The sequence below is a fragment of the Trichomonas vaginalis genome, chromosome II (genome assembly GCF_026262505.1).
Source record: "Trichomonas vaginalis G3 chromosome II, whole genome shotgun sequence".
NCBI lineage: Eukaryota > Parabasalia > Trichomonadida > Trichomonadidae > Trichomonas > Trichomonas vaginalis.
This window is the reverse complement of record NC_067204.1, coordinates 780,111-802,131: the sequence shown is the minus strand read 5'-3', so window position 1 is coordinate 802,131 and position 22,021 is coordinate 780,111. Positions and strand designations below refer to the sequence as shown.

General features: G+C 30.6%; 6 protein-coding genes across 6 annotated transcripts, besides 5 other annotated features; 3 read left to right on the top strand and 3 right to left on the bottom strand.

The window, feature by feature from the left end:
* Positions 1 to 15: 15 nt before the first annotated feature.
* On the bottom strand, positions 16 to 255 carry TVAGG3_0462460 (uncharacterized protein; the record flags this gene model as incomplete). The annotated part of the gene is made up of 1 exon (XM_001286864.1): positions 16 to 255. One exon carries the CDS (start codon positions 253 to 255, stop codon positions 16 to 18), a length of 240 nt encoding a protein of 79 aa, XP_001286865.1.
* A 2,027-nt stretch (positions 256 to 2,282) lies between these two features.
* Positions 2,283 to 2,741: a mobile genetic element.
* A 711-nt stretch (positions 2,742 to 3,452) lies between these two features.
* TVAGG3_0462440 (uncharacterized protein) lies at positions 3,453 to 4,280 on the top strand (the record flags this gene model as incomplete). The annotated part of the gene is made up of 1 exon (XM_051235119.1): positions 3,453 to 4,280. The coding sequence occupies one exon, from the start codon at positions 3,453 to 3,455 to the stop codon at positions 4,278 to 4,280; it is 828 nt and encodes a 275-aa protein (XP_051092943.1).
* Positions 3,453 to 4,280: a mobile genetic element.
* A 977-nt stretch (positions 4,281 to 5,257) lies between these two features.
* Positions 5,258 to 5,671, bottom strand: TVAGG3_0462420 (uncharacterized protein; the record flags this gene model as incomplete). Its single annotated transcript, XM_051235118.1, has 1 exon — positions 5,258 to 5,671. One exon carries the CDS (start codon positions 5,669 to 5,671, stop codon positions 5,258 to 5,260), a length of 414 nt encoding a protein of 137 aa, XP_051092942.1.
* A 98-nt stretch (positions 5,672 to 5,769) lies between these two features.
* Positions 5,770 to 7,138: a mobile genetic element.
* Positions 7,139 to 9,512: 2,374 nt separating this feature from the next.
* TVAGG3_0462400 (galactose-binding domain-like family) lies at positions 9,513 to 11,233 on the bottom strand (the record flags this gene model as incomplete). Its single annotated transcript, XM_001308090.1, has 1 exon — positions 10,536 to 11,204. One exon carries the CDS (start codon positions 11,202 to 11,204, stop codon positions 10,536 to 10,538), a length of 669 nt encoding a protein of 222 aa, XP_001308091.1.
* A 97-nt stretch (positions 11,234 to 11,330) lies between these two features.
* Positions 11,331 to 15,853, top strand: TVAGG3_0462390 (heat shock protein 26 family; the record flags this gene model as incomplete). The annotated part of the gene is made up of 1 exon (XM_001308091.1): positions 11,331 to 15,695. The coding sequence occupies one exon, from the start codon at positions 11,331 to 11,333 to the stop codon at positions 15,693 to 15,695; it is 4,365 nt and encodes a 1,454-aa protein (XP_001308092.1).
* Positions 15,854 to 16,601: 748 nt separating this feature from the next.
* On the top strand, positions 16,602 to 18,731 carry TVAGG3_0462380 (ABC transporter type 1, transmembrane domain domain-containing protein; the record flags this gene model as incomplete). The annotated part of the gene is made up of 1 exon (XM_001308092.1): positions 16,602 to 18,731. The coding sequence occupies one exon, from the start codon at positions 16,602 to 16,604 to the stop codon at positions 18,729 to 18,731; it is 2,130 nt and encodes a 709-aa protein (XP_001308093.1).
* Positions 18,732 to 20,183: 1,452 nt separating this feature from the next.
* Positions 20,184 to 20,220: a mobile genetic element.
* Positions 20,221 to 21,279: 1,059 nt separating this feature from the next.
* Positions 21,280 to 21,471: a mobile genetic element.
* The last annotated feature ends 550 nt before the right edge of the window (positions 21,472 to 22,021 follow it).

The window sequence follows — 22,021 nt, the reverse complement described above, 5'->3', positions numbered from 1 at the left end:
CAAAATATATTTGAATTAAATCTTGTTACTCTTAGAAATGTGGCCAATGATGCTGACGTCCTCATCGTCATCATGGAAAGAAACTAAGTCATCATTTAAATCTTCACCGAATTGGACACTACTACCAAACAGTTCGATCTTATTGATCGCAAAACATGGTGGGTAACCAGGTAAAGCTCCATCTTGGATAAGGCGGACGTATTTTGCATTATATTCTTTGTCAAGATTGTATGTTTTTGCTGAGCAACGGCACATTTCAGTATCTTTACTAACTTTGTGAACAGTTGTCCAAGTCTTGTTATCATCTGAAATCTGAAGTGACCAAGAATATAAACAGCAGTCGATGCAAGTGTAATAGCCATCTTCACAACAACACCCTCTCTCGTAGCAACAACCAGCTTTGATAAAGTATGAATTAAATTGTATTCTTTTTGAATTTGTGTAAAAAGTGATGAAAGGCATGCGACTATAAGAGCGAGCACAGTTTGAACACCAATCGTAGTTTTTATCCCAAGGATATACGGCATATTCCGGTTTCGTTAATTGCTTAGTTCCATTTATTATTTGATAAGATGATCCACTGACTTTAATAGCCAGTAACTTATTATTAAATAACCTCTTGAATATCCCTGCCTTTTCTTCGGCTTTAACTCTTGAGAGAAACAGGAAAATCATTTTTTTTTAATAAACTTTACAATTTTTTGAAAAACAATCAATTTACAAAAAGTGGAACCTGATTATATTGTTATTGTTTTATCTGATCATCGAAACGGAATCGATCCACATTACTAGTATGAAACAATGATGTACTAGAGATTGAAGAATATTAATATTGCAAAAATCCAATTATTCGATGTTCAACTCAACATATCTTGCATTAAAGTTGATACCTTTATTTTTTCGAAATATTACACCAGTAGTAACACTACGAATTACCAATGATAACCAAAGAACTATTTTGACAAAATAAATTTAAAACGATATTGAACCAACAGATTAACTTGTCATACAAGTGTAATATTGTGAGTTCTATCGGGTTATAAAATCTCAAATATCTTAGCTTGACTTCCGTTTGACTATGAGATACAAAACAAATATTGTTTGTTCTCTAGCAATAGTCACTAACTAATAAAATGGTTATGATGAGAAGTCTAAAATTGCGAGTTTCATACACCCTTTATTCAGATCTATTATCGAAATGCAATTTCAATATATATTTTGAACTTACCTTTGAATAAAATCATGATTCTGGTGATTATTTTCTAGATGTTTACTATGATATTTAAACATGTGAAGCAAATTGTGCATTTGAACCAGATGCATTTTCATTCTACTAACAATGTCTGGTTAGCTATATATTAGATTTGATAGAAATTATGAATGATTTAAATTTTGGAAAATAAGCTTCTATCAAATACCAATGAAGAATAAATAGTTGATTCTTCCATAAAATTGATATTGTCTAGGAGCAATATTATAGAATAATAAAAATAAAAAGTATCTATCGATTTAGATTATAATATAATTGATAGGTTTCTATCATAAATTTAAGGGTCCACTGTAAGGCCAAAAAGTTTTTTTTTTACTAAGGCCCAAAACTTAAAAAAACTCAAAAAAATTAACTTTACTCTTTTGAGATCCTTATCAGATGTGCATCAATTTGATGCAGTATCGCAGTTCGAATCTGATTTTTTAATGTAGATATACTCTAACATTCTTGAAAAAATGCAAAATAATATTAATTAAGCTTTTCATTTCTGTATCATACACGAAACAAAATCATTCATTATACTAAAATTTATTAAAGTTTGAATAATGAAAAAAAAATATATCTAAATTTTTACATTGAGTCTGCTATTGATATGGTTAATATTAAATCTTGTAACAACGGGCATTGGCCAGAATAATACCCGCTAAAATACACAATTTTTTAAAATTTTATCAATTTGTTATGGTACATATTTATGACAATGAATAAAATGCTTATCCTTCATAAGTAAATACATAATTTATGCTTAAACACAAAAAATAACACGAAAATTTTTGAGTAGTATATATGGATGGGTTGTGTGACTTTTTTTGTAAACGTAAGAATTCATACAATATTGAACGATTTTGTATCATTTTTTTTAACATATGAAGTAAAAAATGTATGATTCTTACGGTTTTTATTCTTACGTTTTTGAATAAATCAAGATTTAAAAAATTTTCAAAATTGTAAGACATTTACACTCAGCCCAAACATAATGAAATAAAAAATAATTTTTTAAAAATTCATGTCTTACATTTATGAAAATTTATTTTTATTTTGTATGAAATGAGTGTCAAGACTAACGACGTTAAAAAATTAGGATTCACAAATGAGGAAATAAAGGATATATTAGAGGAGGCAGGTTATGAGGTTGATAAATATTATTTTAGAAATTGTCAAAAATTCGCGGAGTTTTTAAATGAGTTTGATTATGATGGAAAAAGAATAAAGATGATGTTATAAATTTCTTATATCCCACATCTAAAAAGGGAAAAACTAAAGAACCTGATGTTTTCCCTGAATATTATGAAGAACGGATTAAAGATGATGAATATGATGAAATTGAAAGACTGGAAAAAATAAGAGATGAAATAGATGAAAAATTAAGGAATTAAGAGAAGTTGAAAAATATAATGAAAATGAAGTAGAGGGTTTAATGAATATCCAGCTTCAGAATCAGCAGTTCAGAAATCTCATGAAGAAAGATATAAAATTATGTCTCAGAATCAACACAAAATTTATTAGATGGTGAAATAGATGAAAACTTTCAGAAGAAGGTACTAAATTTATTCGTAAACATAAGCTTCAGTTTATTGACGATGGAGATTATCCATGTATATTACTTTCACCTCCTCTTGATTCTGAAAAATTCAAAAAAGCACTGAAAATGTAACATATGCAACAATACGATTAAGAAAGAAGACCATGATATTTACACAATTATTATTTAAATAAATGTACAGGTGTTGATAAAGTTTTTGATTTATTAGATAAAATATCAAAAGAAACCATTGGAACCTATAAAATTTTGTGTGATTGTGGTTTATTATTGAAGATACCAATAATGTTTCATATGAAAGAACAGCACCGAAGGAAGACGAAGTGGAAAGGTCTATACCATTCGTTATTAAGAATATAAAAGATATGAAAACGTATAAGCATTATATTTATTCATTTATTTCAGAAAAAATGGAAGCAACCCATAAAACATCTTCTCATCATTTTATAGCTATTCATACATTCCTTTTCAAAGTTGTGAAATTAAATAAGACAGGAATTAGATTTAATGTTCAGGGTACGCATTCTTGAGTAAATTAAAATGTATTCGTCACGTCGCAGATGATAAAAATTTATGTGTTCTTAATTCATTTTATGGGCTTTAAAAATAAACTTTATTTTTTAATTTTTTATTCTTACATAAATGAACAAAAACGGAACAGCTAAAATGAATGATAATCAAATTAGAGCAGAAGGTAGAAGGTTATTTAAACGCTTCTATAACATTCCTGATGGTGCTAATCCTAAAACTCGTAGAAGCTATTTAAATGAAGCAATAGATGCATATGAAGGGTTTGATATTTCATCAGAAAGTGAGAGATTAGCGAGAATGTTAAATGTTAATATTGATTTCTATTATTGTGATCCTCAACCAGAAGACGTGGACATAAATAAGGTAGACTTTCCATTAGTGGAATCAATAATGATAGATCCAGAATTTGAAACAGTAAATATTTTATTAACACAGAGTCCATGTGGAAAACTTCACGCTGACAGAATTACAGACGTTGAAGCACTCACAGGATATAAAGTTTGCCCCTTTTGCAAAGAAGAAGTATATTCTATCCGTGATGATCCAGAAAGGAAAAACCAAAGAAGATTTTTAAAGCATTGTGAGAAATGTAAAGAAAATAATGGAAGATTAATTCAAGACGTTCAGTTGCAAAAGACACAGCAACCATATGCACCACATATTACGAAACAGAAGATATATCAGTGGTTATTAGCTCATAATTTGCAGGAATATTATCAACCGACAAGATATTATATTACTTTTGACTTCGAAACATTAGAGACTAAAGAAGAATTACAACTTTCTGAGTGTGCAACTTTGAACGCTTACTTAAAACCATTCATGGTATCATCAATGGTTAAATTAAATGATAAAACATATACGAGGAATTTTTGCTTAACTTCGAGTGATTCTTTTATTTCTGATTGGATTGAGTTTTTATTTTCAACCTGTTCATGAGTTGCTAAATCAAATATTGAACAATATGAAGAATTAATGAAGTCGCAAACGGACCAAACGGTGGGGACTTTGTCTCAAACATTAAATGAAAAACAGAAGGAAGCATTTAAAGAACTTCTAGATGAGGAATTCAATAAAGTGAATATCATAGGTTTTAATTCGGGAAAGTTTGATTTAAATTTAATTCTTCGTGATTTAAACACTGCAAAATGGAAAATAAAATCAATGCTGGGTTCATCTTCACAATTTAAGCAAATCATTGTAAAGAAAACAAACGTTCCATATGAATTGAGATTTATTGACATCAGAAATTATATAGCGGGTGGGACATTAGACCAATTCACTCAAGATTTCGGAAACAATAAGTCACGTGTTAAATCCTTTTTCCCTTATCAATTCATCACATGGGAGAATTACGAAGATGAATTATATAAAAAGGAACCATTCACGAAAGATTCATTTTATTCAGCATTAACTCAAGAAACTATATCAGATAGTGATTATCAAATATATCTCAATGATGCTAAAAATTTTGAGAATAGATTAGAATATTTTATTCATTATTGCAATAAAGACGTTGAAATTATGATTGACCCAATTGATAAAATTATCGAAGAAACATTTGTTTATAAAATTGACATGCTTCATAATCTTTCTTTATCATCGAATGCTTCAATGATTCGTTACGCTTTAGCATATAAAGACTTTAATCCTAATGAAAAATATCCTGAGGAAGAGATAGAATCAAGTTTTGAATTAACAAAAAAGTATTGGAAATATAAAATTGATTCATATAAGAAACAAGATGAAAAGGCGAAAAGAGATACTAAAAATAATGTTTCAACGGATGATTTTCAATACTATCACGATTTAATCCTTTCATCTAAATGCAAAATGTGTGGTAAAGCGTTTACATATGTAAATAAACCAACATTGGATAGAATCGATAATGAAAAACCACATACCAAAGAAAATTGTCAGTTAATGTATTGTTTAACAGCTTTTCCATTTTCATCAAATTGCATAGGATAACGTTCATTATATGCTTTACGTTTAGGATAATCAGATATAGTTAATTTATAACCATTTATGACTTTAATATTACCTTGACCATCAGTAACGAAAACTTCATTTATACCATCGGGTTTTCCATTTGGACCCGTAATGTCTGCTTCGTGTGCTTCCCAATTTGGTCCATGACGTTTGGCATATGCTTGAGCTTCTGGTAATGTTAAAACGTTTCTCATTTGTTTAACATCCTTTTGAAGACCGGCAACAATGTGGACTAATTCTTTCATTCCGTCTGGAACTTTCATAGTTCTATTATATGCACCCTTTTTGTTTGTTCCTTGTTTTAATGGAACCTGTAGAAGATTTGCAATTTCTGTCATGTTTAATTATAAATAAATAATAAAAATTAATTATAAAAAAGTTATTCGAATTTAATGGAACCTTTATTTAAATCAACTATTATTTTTCCATGTTCTCCTAATTGTTGATATTGTGTGTAAAGTTCATTAATGCTCATTGGTAAATTCACTTGATAAAGCATAACGTTCAACTGTTGACGACTAAAACCACTGAAAATGAAAAGGGTGGACAGGTTTGATTTAATGTTTGTGCTTAATGCTTTGAAATATTGAACAGCCATAAAGAATGAACACTGAATGTGTCGACATTGAGTTAATAACTGATTAAAATATGATTTCTCATTTGCTATTAGTTTTGATTTCACTGCATCATCTAGAAAAATGAGTGAATGCAAAAATTCTTTATCAAAATTTGAAATAGAAAGTGTTTCAAATAATTCATCCCGTTGTTTATCAATAATTTTATCCTCTAATCCTTGCTTCTTGATTGTATTATATAATTCTTTATACATTAAAAAGTTTTTTAAATAATCTTCTGCTTCTTCTTGTGATAAATAAATAATTGGAATTTTGATTAAATGCTTTAAAGATTCAAATGTATCATCTGAAGGTGAACCTGAACGGTTGATATAAATTAACACATGTGAATAGGGGGAAGTGTTAGCAATAATGATAATTTGTTTTATTATCGTTAATGTTTTACCTTTATTTTGTTTACCAATTGCTGCAGTGATTGAATTTAAGTAACATTCAGAATATGGAATTTTCATTAATTTTTCCTTAGATAGAGCATTTCTATTATCACTCAATGCTTCATTAATCATATCATCTACGTATGTATTATATACTCCTGCTAATTCTTCATAAGGGTGGATGAATTTAAATCCATTTAATCAAAAATAAATTTATAATTTTAAACATTTCTATTCATCAATATTTCATCATATGAACTTCTATACTGTGATGGTGTACCTGTTGGATGATATTTCAAACCTTCATCCGGTGTCCATGTCCAATACGTAGTCCTAGTAAACCAAACCTGAGGAGGATTTGTCACCTTTGAACAGTAAGTGTCATTTTCACCTGAATGATTGGATAAGCTTTCACTTGTACTGTAACTTGTGAGTTGAAAGTTTCTAATCCATCAAAGAATATACCCGCTCCATCACGTTGAACTGGAATAGTGCATAAGAATGAAGTTTGGTCTTTCCATGTTCTAGCTAATGGCGTGCCATTATCATCATTCAGTGGTCTAGTTAATGAGTCCTCGTATTCTTCTGTGCATTCATTCACTCCATCTAAATCAGAAGCTTGAAGCAAACGTGTAAAGAATATGTCGCCCACTGTGGTCATCGCTTGATCGGGGAAGTTTCTGGAATCTATAGTGACCTGAAGACCTCGAAGCATTGGATTTTCTAAAACCGTTCTTTGCATTGCATTCTTCGGAAATGTTAACACAACATCTGTAACATTATGAAGAGCGTATGAGAAATCTGAGCTAATACCTTCAGGAGTGATGCAACCTCCATTTAGTGAACGAACGTCAATATGTTGAGCTGGAATCATGAATGGATCTTCCTTACTAAATAAACGTGGTATTGCTTTAACTGATTCTTCAATTAAACCGTATCCTGGTGTAATACATTTATCCTCTAAAACTTCCATCTTTGTGCATGAAATAATAACGTCTCAACTGTTGCGTCAGCAGATGTAGCGGCTAAGCTTGTAATTAATTTGGTAGGAAGTCCGATTTGTTGGAATTTGCGATCATATTTATAACATGATTCATAATCTTTTCATAATTTTCATCAGTTATCTTTTCATAAACGTAATTTTGTAAATCAGCAACTCTTAACGGGTCAACCTGACAAATACTAAAGTATCCCTGAAAACATAATATTTAAGAATGATATCACCAAATGATTTAGGATAATCATCGAACGCCTGAAATGCTAACAAATCATTTACCGGAATAATCATATCAAAAGTGACATCAACTTCTTCATTTGCTTTCTTGAAAACTTCTGAAGGGTCAATATTTTTCCACATACTGAGTTATCATATTTTTGAACATTATTATATATACGAATGAACAAACTTTTTAACTTTCCTTTCTGATTTCGGTTTATGTTGCAAATGCGAAAGATTCACGGGCGCAATCCATCTGAAGATAACCAGCATCACCTCTTTCGGTTTCTACTTCTAATTGTTTTAAAGCTTTGATTTGATGATTTGTAACCAACGAATAAACGCATGCATTTAAAAGCGGCATCAATGTGAAAGCTTTATTTGAAACTAGAGTTGCTTTAACTTTGCGTTTAATATTGTGTCACCTATTGGTTCACATCATGAGCTGGATTTGTAATTCTTAAATGAGTTTGTTTATCATCAAAATATGGAGTATCAGAGTCATAGCATGAACTTTCAAGTTCTCTATAATATCTTCTACCGTCATTCTTTGCAAATATTTCATTTATCTTTTCGAATGAATGAAATACATTTCCATTAATTGGTTTGGTGTTTGGCACCAAATAGTTAGTCGTCATTTATTAATAAATAAAATCAAAATTAAAGATGGAAATGAATTTTTAATTTTAATGAAATAATCAACTATGGCTGCAGGTATATTTAAGAAACTGTGGGATAAAGTAAAAAGAGGAGCGCATAAAGTTTGGGAAACAATGAGAAGGGAGCAAATTGGATATTTAAGAATAAAGAAGCAATTAGTGACGTTGCTGAATCAATAACACCAAAAGCTGCCCCAATAAGAGAAATATTAATAAAGGAGAAAAAGTTTATCAAAGACTTCAACCGATACTAAGATAAAAATAATATTTAATTTATTTTTCCACTATCTACCTCCTATTTTATTAAGTATTCCTTCAGCAATTCCACCAACTGCGTTACTGCTTGTGCTCCCATCGCCGGATTACCTGCTTTAGCACTAATACTCCCCTATGATAGTTCCTGCCGTTTTCGCTACTGGTGCCAAAAAGTTTGCAATGGGTTTAATAATCTTTTGATGAACCAACCCGCAGCTTTTTTAATTCCATCCCATAATTTTTTAAAGAATCCTGCCGCCATTTCTGATTATTTCATTAAAATTAAAAATATATTTCATCACTTATATTCTAATTTTTATTTAATGATAAATGAAACCAATTTTAAAATAAATGAAACAGAGGAGGAAGAAATAAATGAAAGTGAAAATGTTCAACAAAAAATAAACGTTGTTAACAATTACTGAAATAAAAAATTTTTCATCTGTTGAAGAATTTAATGACTATTATGCCAATAATAAAAAATTATTTGAAGAATTGACAACATGTAAATTGAATAAAATGTTTAAAGTTGATGGATTCAAAATTTCAAAAATAAAAGGAGTGGTTAGTTTGAAATCTATTCCTCAATCAAGAATCACCTCATTAATGAAAATAGATGATTTAACAAAAAGAATAGAAATTATTGAAGAGCGAATAAATCAAATTATTGATTTCATAAATCATGACTCGTTGAGCCCGGGTCCTTAAAGTTCAATGTTGATTCTGAGACATGAATTTTTAAAAAATTATTTTTTATTTCATTATGTTTGGGCTGAGTGTAAATGTCTTACAATTTTGAAAATTTTTTAAATCTTGATTTATTCAAAAACGTAAGAATAAAAACCGTAAGAATCATACATTTTTTACTTCATATGTTAAAAAAAATGATACAAAATCGTTCAATATTGTATGAATTCTTACGTTTACAAAAAAAGTCACACAACCCATCCATATATACTACTTTTTTGGCCAACATATCAAAACTAAGGATAATGTTTTGAATATATAAGCAATAATACTTTGTCTAGAGATTTAAATTTTGAAGAATTTTAACCTCATTTTTCCAAAAAAATCAAGAATTGTAAAACCTCATTTTCATTTTCTAGAAAATTGCATAGGCATTTTCTGAAACAGAAAAAATTTGGAGAAATTCACCAAGGAGAACCTCATTCTAGATGTCCAAGACAATAGCATTCAGCTCAAAAAACCTCGAAAATTTTAAATATTAATATCGATTTTCATTAATGACTTAATATCGATTGCTTATAGTTAATTCTATCACACAATATTGAATTCTAATATATTTGAACATACTGTAAATAGAAGTTGAAACTTTTCGCGCAATTTAACAATACTCCAACTGTTTTACACAGCCATTTTTACCATAATTTAATTGTAAGAAGAATTGATTAATATGATCTAAGATCTAACGATTTATTTACCCAAATCTAAAAAGAATTTTAATCACAAATCCTTATTTAGGAATATATTATATGCACCCATAGAAAGAAAAATGAAAGTACGGAAAGTATTGCTTCAAAAAATACCTGAAGACAGCCTAATCAATAAACAATTTTCTTAACATCTAATTTTGATCTTTTTGAGCGATATTTTTCGTTTAATTTTCATAATACAATAAAATATCTGCATTATCAAGTAAAATATGGATATTTTAAAATCTTAATATAAATTGAAATCAAACAGAAGACATTCAATACATAATATTAGTAGTTTTCATACATCAAGCATAATGGACACAATTTTGGTCGATATCTTTGTTGTCCATGAAGTCCTCCATTTTGTGTGTTATTACTGGTATTTTTATAATGAGAAAGAACAAACAAACGTTTTGATATGCTATATTTGAAAACAAGAAACGTCAATTCAAGAATATTTTTTATTCTTTTGTTCAAACAGTTAAAAATGATTGTGATGGTTATTAGTCCTATTTAACCTTCCAAAATTGAAGCAAGTTCAAAGAATTTGAAATCAAATTTCAAAAATTCGTATAATTTTTTTTGAAAGACCTTATAATATCAGCTTTTCTTAAGTAACAACAGATTTTAATTTAATTGTACATTTCCATTCTTTGATATATGCCCTATAATACTTACATCTTCGTCATCATCATGATAAGAAACAAAATTTTCTTCATTTAGTGAATCATCTGAAACAACTTCTCCGAAAAGTTCAAATCTGTTAATTGATATGGCAGGAGGATAGCCTGGACACGGCTGAAGTTGAATTAATCGAACGTATTTAGCTGTGTAAGTTTTCCCGAGGTCATAACTTTTCTCATTACATCGTTTCATTGATTCATCTTTCTCGATTTTATGAGCATCTGTCCATGTTTGATTATTATCCGAAATTTGTAGTGCCCATGAGTATGTGCAGCAATCAAAGCATCCATATTTCTCGTCTTCACAGCAGCATCGAGTGTAACAACAACCGCAACGAATGAAATAGCCATTGATTTTGAATTTCTTTCCTTTCAAGGAAAAAGAAATCCAAGGATGTGACGAGTATTGATAATAGCAGTTTGAGCACCAATCGTATTCTTTATTCCATGGATAAATTGCATATTCTGGTTTAGTTAAAACAGAAGATCCATTAATATGTTGTCTTGAAGATCCACTAACATCAATCATGATGATTTTGTCGTCATATACCTTAGAAAATATCCCTTTTATTTCGACACTCTCAGCAACAGCTAAGAAACAAAGAGATATCATATTAAAAAAATGGAAAATCTTCTGACAATGTTAATAAATACAAAATGCTTATTTGCTTATAACAAACATATTTTCAAGATTCTTTTTTTATCTTCGTTTATAATAAATTTTTTTTCTCCTCATTGGATGAATTTCCGAGACAGCTTAAAATTCGGGATCTTTCCCGAATATGAGCTTGATCTCGGAACAAGTATTGCTAATTCGATCTATGAGTTCCAACAAGGTACTTTTTGGTGCTCAACAAACAAGAAATTGTTACAAATCGAAGGTCCAAAGATAAAGAAGACATTTCGGAACAAATTTTGTTGTGCAACACAATTACCTAACAGTGATATTACTGTTGGTGTTTCAGTTCATCATTCTGAAATTGAAATTTGGTTTCTAGCAGCAAATTTTCTGCGACCTCTCAAAACAGGACTAAAAACAGAGCAAAAAACAGTCATGCATGTCTTGTATTCTCCGAAATCTCATACAATTATTACAATTGGCTCCGGAATTAAGACTTGGAATTTGATATCAACTTATTACGAAAGAAAACACTCAGCAATATATCCAGAAGTCAATGTTACACTTCGTAAATCATTTCTACCTGATTATGAATCCGGAATTCTGAATCCTCCATGTTTTGATTACGAAAGAGAGCTAATTTACATACCAACACCATCAGGTGTTATCGCGTACAACTTAGATGGTGATCAACTGAATACAGTAGTTAAGCTAAAAGCATCAATTGACAACTGCATGACCGTATTAAATTCAAAAAAAGACTCAAACAAAGGCAAGATCATATTTTCAGATCCATGCGAAGGAGTCACAACATGGGACTTCGATGGTCGCATCAGATTCAAGTTTCCTAACACACCCTCTTCAATTTATTTTTTAACCTACATTGATCGTGAGAATATAATGTATTTAAGTGGTCAGAACACCTTATGTATCCTTGATGTGAAGACTGGTCGTTCTTTCCAGTGCCATTCCTTTGACAAAACGCCAAATCGAATCTTTGTTCTCGGAACTAACCCCTACAAACAAGTCTGCTGCATCTTCTCGACAAAGATACAGTTCCTGAGAATTGTCATTCCCTGGAAGAAGTACTTGCTCAACATTCCCACCATTTTTGTCCTAGAAAAATGCTACAGAGCGAACGAAGCATCGAGAATTTTGATCCAATGCGGTTCCTCCTTCTTCAAACTCATCTCTCCGAAGACGAAGATGAACATGACCACAGCAGTGACACAGTCCTGCTATCCCCCGACCGGTTTGCTGTACGACAGAGGCACAATGGTCTATCTGAAGAAGGACGGAGAGAAAAACTACAGGTACTTCGTGTGGGAGGATCTGATCAAGCAGAGGGATGAGATCTTCGTTGTCCAGACTGATGAGAGAGTGTGCGGATTCAACACAGGGCTGATTCCGTGCGAGCAGATAATGTGTTCTGATTTCCAGGCGTCGAAAATCGATTTCTGCCTCAACAGAGAAAAAATTTGTTTCGCAATTGCTTCTCCTTTTTGTGACTTGACAATCAGGGATTATGATAATTTCAGAGTCATATACCATGGATCTTTGAGTTCTGAGGAAATAGTGCAAATGAAATTCATGCCAACACTTAATTTAATCTGTTTAGTCTACAGAACAACAATTATTATTTTTGACAGTGAAAATTTGGCAGTTTTATGTTCAAAAAGTGACATCAAAAGTTCAAATGTTGTTGGAATTTTGGGGAACAACATATTGATTGGGTTAGAGGACGGAACAATTGAGAGATACGAAGTAATACAGAATGATTTGAAAGAATCGTTTAAGATAAAATCACATTCGCAAAGAGTTACAAATATTTCGTTTTCTCCGACTTTCTGGATTTCTACTTCATTGGATGGCAACGTCTGCTTGTACGACTACGACTGGACTGTGTTCTACAAGATATCCCTGCCTTGCTCCCTCCTCTCCGGAATAATCCTGAACGGGAGAAGGGAGATTCTGGTCGCAACTGACTCAGAGCTGATGATAATCGAGCCTGTCTACCAGATGTTTTTCAACGAGATTGACGAGGAACATCCCCTGTTGGACGTGTTCGATGAACTGGATGACTACTTGGAGTCAAACGCTGTTTCTTATTTGGAGGAGTTTGAGACACAGAACTCTTCCTTTCTCTCCAATTTCACAAAGTCAAAGATCGTCTACAACAACAGGAAACAGAGTCCGAAGAAGAGTTTCGACTTGAACGAATTGAACAGGCTGAAGAAACTCCTCGAAAAAGAGGAAAAATTACTGAAAAACTCAAATCAAACAGAGGAAAATCAGGAAAAAGAAGATGAAGAACAAAAGCAAGAAATAACTGATGAAGACAAGGAAATGATTCTTAGAGAAATGGAAAATCTTGGTGATAAAACTGACCAATTCAAATCAATTCAAAATGATGAAAACATTCAAAATAATTCTGAAGAAAAAACCGTTGAAAATTCTGAAGAAAAAATTTCTGATGCCGATGGGAAAAGTGACAAAAAGAAACAAAACAACGAAAACAACTCTAAAAAGAAAGCTAAGAAAGAGTTTGACACGAGTCAGTTCTTGAAGGAATACAACGAAGAGCAGGAGAGAAACAAAAACAGGAAGAAGGAAAAGAAAGTCAAAAATAAAACAGAGGAAAAAGAAACAGAAACAAAAGAAGAAAAACTCGATCTCTCCAACATCAAATTGTTCGATTCAAGTTCAAACAGCTCTCTCGAGATTTTCCAATCCATCAAACCACAGCCGTCAAAACAAAAAATCACAACAATTCCGCCGCAAATTCAAAAGGAGGAAATAAAAATTTCAGAGGAAAAGGGAAGTAAAAATTCAGAGGAAAAGGGAAGTAAAATTTCGGAAGAAAAAATTGAGAAAGAAAATTCGGAAGAAGGGAAGAAGACAAAGAAGAAGCAGCAGAACAAAGGCAATTTGATAAGAGAGCCACAGGAAAACACGAAATCAAAGAGTTTCAAGAGGAATTTCAAGCAAAATCCAATCAGAAAAACTTCATCAGATAATTCAACAAAAAATGTCGAAGAAGAGAACAAAAACGTCAATGTTTCATCAATATACATGGAGTTAGACAACGATAACGACAAAAACAACAACAGAAAGCCAAAACAAACAAAAACTCAAAATTCAATTTTGAAATTAAACCAAAATTCTTCAAACAAGCCAGAGAAATCATCCTATATCAACATCAATACAGATATCTCTGATATTTCCAATCAAAACTCTAAATCAAACAGAAATTTGAGAAATCCGAGAAATTTCCGCAACAAAAATGATCTAAATCATGATTTGACTGATAAAAACAAGGAGACAAAGACTGTTTTGACTAGTTCTTCCTCTGATGACAAATTTGAATTCGAGTTTGAGAAAAACGACACAAGGAATCAACAAAACAGGGGAGAAAAGTATGTTGCGGGGGACACGAAGAAATCGATGAAATTCAAGAGAGTTTTAGTCAGAGAGAGGAAATTCAAGAAGAAATCTCAGATAAATGTAGAATCGAGCGAAGAGACAGAGAACATCTTTCTCTCCGCGATGGGAGGAGAAATCAGAGGAGACATCGGAATAACGCACACTAAATGCGAGTCGAGTTTGTCCAGGAACTCATCAAAATTCTCTGTTTTGGTCGAAGAAACGAAAAAGCTGAAGAAAAGCGAGTCAACAGCGAATCTTTCACTGAAACTAAACAAGACGGACCAGAAACAATTGTCTGCTTCTCAGTCTCTTCCTTCTCTCCTTCTTTTGTCTCAAGAAATTCAGGACAAATTTTCAAATTCTTCCCCTTTGGCTCTCTTCCTTTCTGATGACCAAAATGAGGACTCAAACGACAATTCATTCGACACAGACCAAAATCAGCCATTCTACAATTTAAATGAACAAGTTCAAACTAATTTAAATGAAAAACAAAATTTAGAAAAAAGTGGCAATGAATCAATTAAATTAGAAAAAAGAGACAATAAATCAGTTGAAATAGGAGATGATAGAAACAATGAATTGCAAACGAGTAATGATGAGACTGATTCTCCATTTAAATTCCAACCAAATAATGAAATAGAAAATTCAGAAGAAACTAAAAATATAAATGAAAAACCATTTTGCAGCGAAATTGACAGTGAAGAAGAACTTGAAAGAGTGAAAATCAAGTTCAAAAGAAAGGAAATCAGGAAACAGAATTCATTTCTTCCTGAATTCAATGTCAAACCATATGTAAGTACTAACAACATCTACGATGACATGCTCAGCAACATAATGATTGACCAGAACAAGAAACAAAGTTCCAATGACTTACTTCATTATGTTGTCAACGGAATGAAACCAAAACGATCTAAGTTATCAAACACAAGTCGAGAAAACAAGATATACAATAGCGCTCAGTTCCCTAAATCAAAAAGAATCAGTTCTATAGAACTCAATGGAGCAATCTTCGTTCGCCCTATTTATAATAGAAATCGTCCTCTGACTGGACGAAAATAACTGTTTATAATAAAAATTTTTGTTTGTATTGTTTTATATGATAAACTTTTTTTTTTAATTTCCTTCTATTCAGATTTATAATTGATCTCAAGTAAGTACTTGCTTAAAGATGAAATGAAAAATAACAAATTTAGCATGATAAACCAATTAAATATAAAATCTCTTACCAATCTCATTCATTGATGTTTCTGGAAATCGAATTATAGAAAGATCACTATAGTTTTACATTATCTTTACAGTTAATACTTTTTTCCACAAAGAATAGTTTAAATCCTTAATGTTATGCAAGTTATAATACGTTTATATGGATTAATTATGTTAATTTTTTTTAATGTGTGTATTATTAAATTATTGGATGTTATGATATATAGATATTGAGATCATAGCTAAACTCTATCAATTAATATAATTTTTAGTTATTTGATATAAAATACAAATTTATCAACATAAAAAGCTAATTTATTGAATATTTCATGTTAATATTGTTATTATATTGTATGCACATTTTTTAATGAATATGTATAATTCCGGAATAATGGATGCTCGATTTAAAAATTTGACAAAAATTGAAAACACCGATAATTGGTATTCATTGAATTTTATTCAAAATTTTGACAAAAAAGAAAATAATTAAATATCGAATTGTAATTAAAATGCAATGATATTTGTTGAGAAAATTTTGGCTAAAAAGCTTTCAAAGTGGTAATTTCGAGTAACGGTTATTTCCACCTCAAATTTTGCGATCGACTGATAGTTCCGAATAGCAACAATTTACTTTGTTGAAATTAGATGTGTATATATTAATAATGTAATTTATATTCGACGGATTTTATTTGTTCAGTTCACCATGATCGAGATTTTATCACAAAATTTTCTAAACTTTTTCCAAATCATTTTATTTTTAACATGTTTCCAAATCGTTCAACTCATCGAAGCTCTAGTGAATATTCAACTAGAAGGTCGAGCGAATATTCTCTTAGTGAACAGATTAAAGTCCAAGATGATGATACAAAAATGGCAAAAGGAACATTATATAAAATGGCCTTTGGAAGCTGCAAAAACGTGCTTGCTATCATTCCATCATTTATCAGTGGTGGAGGTACTATTTTAACATTCTTCTTATTCGGCAAATTACTTAATCAATTAACATTTTATTCCATGGATCCAAATCCAAATGCATACGACAAATGTCTGAAATATATATACGGAATGATCGGCACATCATGTGGCTCTGCACTCTGCAAATTCTTTGATCAATACGCCTGGATCAGAATTGGTGCTGAAGTTTCCGGCAGAATTCGAAGAGATCTTTTCAGGAGTATGATGCAAAATGACGTTACATTCTTTGATACTAATCCAATCGGAGGCATTTTAACTTTGCTTTCCGAAGATTCTCAACAAGTTCAGCAAGCATTTGGCACAGAAAAGGGAACTCAGATCTCAAACCTTGCACAATTCATTACGGGTATTGTCTTTGCTTATGTCTATTCTTGGAAACTCGCATTGATTGCTACAGCAATCATTCCAGTTGCAGGAATTTTTATGGCTTTCTTCATGCCAGCTGTTATTAAGGAGGCATCCAGAAGATTCCTTTCCCTTTCCAAATCCATGACAATTGCTGAAGAAACACTTTCATCTGTAAGAACAGTTAGAGGTTTCAATAGAGAAGAAGACGAAATCGTAAGATTCGAAAAATCTCAGTATGAAACTATTAAGAGCGAAAGAAGAATTGGTTTTTTGATGTCTGGAATGGGTTCAATTATCATGATACTTCTTTGGGCTATGGTTCTTGGTAATCTTTACTACGGAACACACTTAGTGCAGAACTCTCTTAGGTCAGATGGTACATTTGGTTTCGGACTTGGTGATTTAATGTCATGCTGGGGTTACTGCATGTTCGGACGTATGGGCATCTTAATGCTCCAAGGTTCACTCCAAGGTGAGCAAAGAGCTATTGCTGCTGGTGCAAGAATTTTCAAATTAACTAACAGTCCACCATCTGTTCCATTTGATGGAGGAATCGAGCCAGACAACTTTGTTGGTGAAATTGAATTCAAGAATGTTACATTTAGATATCCAACTCGTCCAGTCAATGTCTTGAACAACGTCTCATTTAAGATCCGAAGTGGTGAAATTGCAGCCTTAGTTGGTCACTATGGTTCAGGCAAATCTACATGTGTTCAATTGCTCGAAAGGTATTATGATGTCACTGAAGGCCTCATTCTTCTAGATGGAAGAGATATCAAGGAATATAATCCACGTTGGTTACATCACAAGATTGGCCTTGTTGGACAAGAACCTACACTCTTCTCTACAACTATAAAGAATAACATCCTTTATGGAGTTGAAACAGCCACAGATTCACAAATTGATACAGCTGCTGATATAGCAAATGCTAAGAAGTTCATCGAAAAACTCGACAAGAAATACGATACATTAGTTGGTGACCGCGGAGGACAATTATCGGGAGGTCAACGTCAAAGAATTGCCATTGCAAGAGCTGTTATCAAGAATCCAAGAATTCTTATCTGTGATGAAGCTATATCTGCTTTGGACGCTGAATCAGAAAAGAAGGTTCAAGCTGCACTCGATAATGTCCTCATAGGCAGAACTGGTGTCATTGTTGCTCATCGTTTGTCAACAATTAAAAACGCTAACATCATTTATGTTTTCGATGCCGGTGTAATTGTTGAGCAAGGCACACATAATGAGTTAGTTCAAAAGGGAGGTTTCTATTACAAACTCGTCTCAAGACAACTTACTCAGAAGGATATCATGAAGGGGAGTGAGGCTGCTAAGAAGAATAATGCAAATTCTGCAGCAGGCAACAATATCAGTGATACTTCCAATCCACAAAATAAACCTGTTCAACCACTCCCTGATCCAGTTAAAAAAGATGAAAAGAAGAAGGAAAATAAGAATGAAATGAAGAAAGATAAGAAGAAGAAAGAGACAAGTGATTCAGACTCGGGCATCAATAGTTCTACAACTAACTCAGAAAAAACAAGATTATTACTTCCTGCTTACAGCTTTTAAAAAGTTTCGATGATAAAAATCACTCTACTCTCGTTTATCGACATATGGTGATAGTAGGTAAACATATTCTTATCGATATTAATAAAAATATTTGTACGAAAATATTATCCAATTAGAGAGTTATTCATAAAGTATATGATAATTATAATTACTTTATCTTTGTTTTATCTTTGAATAAACAATTTAATTTAAATTGCATAATATTTTTTGGTTGAAAGACAGGAAACTTAGTTGAGTTTGTATTATTTTTATCGTTTAATTCATCGTATCAGTGAGTGATCCAGATATTTAAGATATTTAGAAAAAAAATTATTAATTTGATTAACAAATTTTAATCGAAATAGCAAAAATCTATTTGATAGCTGTAAACAAACAATAATTTTTATTTCAAGCAAAATCACTTATTTTCATCTAAACGTATAAAATTGTCAATTTTATGAGAATAAATTTAAAATCTCATGAAATATAAAGGAGAGTAATATTTTTCAATTTTCTTTTTTTCTTTGTCTCAAATATTTTCTGTTGAGAATTTTCTTGTTATCAAAAAATAATTTTAATATTTGTTTATTTCATTACATACAATAAAATTTTAAAAACTCTATTTGTTCACAAGAAAATTTTTTCCCTTCATATGAAGAAACATTTTGTTCTCCATTTGATACTGAGTCTAAATCTCGATTTTTGATTTTTCTTCTTTCCAAATTTCTTTTTTCCAAATTAGAAGTTTAATTCAAATTTTCAATAGTTTATATATTTTCTCAAACCGTCTCAGATTTTCTCACTTTTTAGGGATTTTCTCTCAAAATATACAAAAATAGTAATATCAATACATGTGTCTATGGCATTCCAAACGGGAACCGCGGTTGGTTACCATGGATTTCCGTCACCGGTCACATTTTAAAGATTTTTAAAGCCTTATAAAAATATGCTTTGTAAATCATTTTTTGTAAATCGGCAAAAATTTGGTAATTTTCTTCAACTAATAAATCTGCGAATAGCATTTATAATACAAGAACAATCTTTTAAAATGCGTTTGATTCATTTTTGTATAATTTCATATAGGCACATATATTCTTCCGGGACTTTCCGTGATTTTACCGTAAAATCATTAGTTTACACCAATTTTTCCGTATTTTGAATAGTTTACTGCACTTTTTCCGTAAAATTGAGTTACGGGAATCCGCAAAATTTCCGGACCTCATTTTTCATAGAATATAATAATAATATTTGATAAAAATATATTATTTATATTTTTGATTTTTGAATTACGGAAAAAGTGAATTGATAACTTGATTTTTTTATATGGTTAATTTTTCAAATGATATTATGAAGATCTAAAATATTAAAAGTAAAAAATTGAATTACGGAAAAAGTGAGGTCAAAAGTGAAATAAATTTGCAGAACAATTTTCATTGAAATAAGCTTTATTTTTCATTATTAATAACAATGCTGTAATAAACAGAAATTCATCAAAAGTGACAGCTCTCAATTTTTTGACATTTGTAAATTCTAAATTGAATGAGAAAAATGAAATAATACTAAGCATAATACAATATTCTAGATTTAATTATAATTAGGAAAAAGTTAGTTTTGTGAGTACTTTTCATAGGCATATAGAATGAAATCTTCTGAAAAATAATATCATATAAACTCATATTATTTTCTAATATATAACTATTTTATATAAAAATCAAATTCAATGATCTTAAAAGCGAAGGATAAACCTCAAAAATTACGAATATAATGAGTGGGAATATAATGCTTATCTATCATAAAACCATATGAAATATCAATTTTTGCTTTACGCCTAATTTTTGACGACAATTAGCAAAAAATGTTAAATGTTAACACTCAGTCCATTTGAATATGAAAAATAAAATTGACTTTGATTAAAGGTTTTTATTTATCATGCAATTCTTCTTGCGACCAAAGATTTGAATAAAAGTTCAAAAAATAAGATAGCTTAAAAAATAATATACGGTAGTGTTTACTAATAGATGAATAGTATATAAATTCTATTAAAATGGATTTGATCCAAAAAATATATAAAATTTGATCATAAATAAAATCGTTTTAAATTACTTCTTCATTTAAATTATAACAATTATTTTTGGTTTTATAGTTTTTAAAGCTCATGTGGTTTTTTTAACCACAGAATACTTATGTGCTGTAGCAAGCTTGCAATCCAAAGCTCACGTTAGACAACAAGAGTCATGAAGTCTCATACTAAGGGATATCCAACATATATTTTAATAATCTAATGTTTGTGACAAATATTCAACATAAAATTAAGTTTTCGTTTCGTTACAAGGCATTCATACTTTGGAGATATCATATTTAATGTACAGAAAAGTTAATATTAAACAATACATGCTAAAGAATTAATAAATAAGATAATAAAATAAATTTATACGTAATTACTTTCATTTAATATGCTTTATGCTGTATAATATTGATTACGAGGCACTAAAAGGTTCCATAATCTGCTTTTATAGGCAAGATTTTTGATAAAAATTTTAAATTTTGAAAAATGATGAGAAAAGGAAAAAAAAGGTAAATGAGAGCAAGAGGAGGGAAAAAAAGAAAAAGAAAAGGAAGGGAAGGGAAAAATAAAAGAAAGAAGGACATATAAAAATTTAGATGCGCATTCTTAATGCCGAGGCGGCTTGCCGCCGAGGCGCGATTTTTTTAGGCCTCTACGGTAACCCGGCAATGTTTTTTTAAATCTTGTACAGCCCTACATGTGTCTAATATACTTTAAAACCATCGTGACAAAATTCAAAAACGAAGAGTTCTTCTCTCCAAATTTTTTTCAAAATCAAAAAAATGAGATAAAAAAGCACGTTTGGAAAATTCATTTTTAGCATTTTAGGAATTTTCTCACTTTTCTTCCAAATTGACATCCTTATATTAATATAGATCCGTATTTTTCCCAAGTGAGGGGGGTATCTCCAATCCCAGCCCTATCGTCCTCCCAGTGTCTGTTTTCAATATAAAATCCAATTTTTTTTTGAAAATAAAAATTTCGAGAAATTTTTCTGATTTTTTTTCTTTGATTTCAATAATTCAAAATAAATTTGGGAGTAAAAAGACACTATTTAATGAAATTCATATGAGTGAATGTGGATAAATACTCTCAAAACATACAATTTATTTATTTTTTCTTTATATTATCAACTAATTAGTGATAATTTTTTTTGAATCAGATTTTTTTTTCATTAAAAACATAATATATAACACAACAATGATGCACACATACGTATCTACACATCAAAGTATAAAGCTTGTTT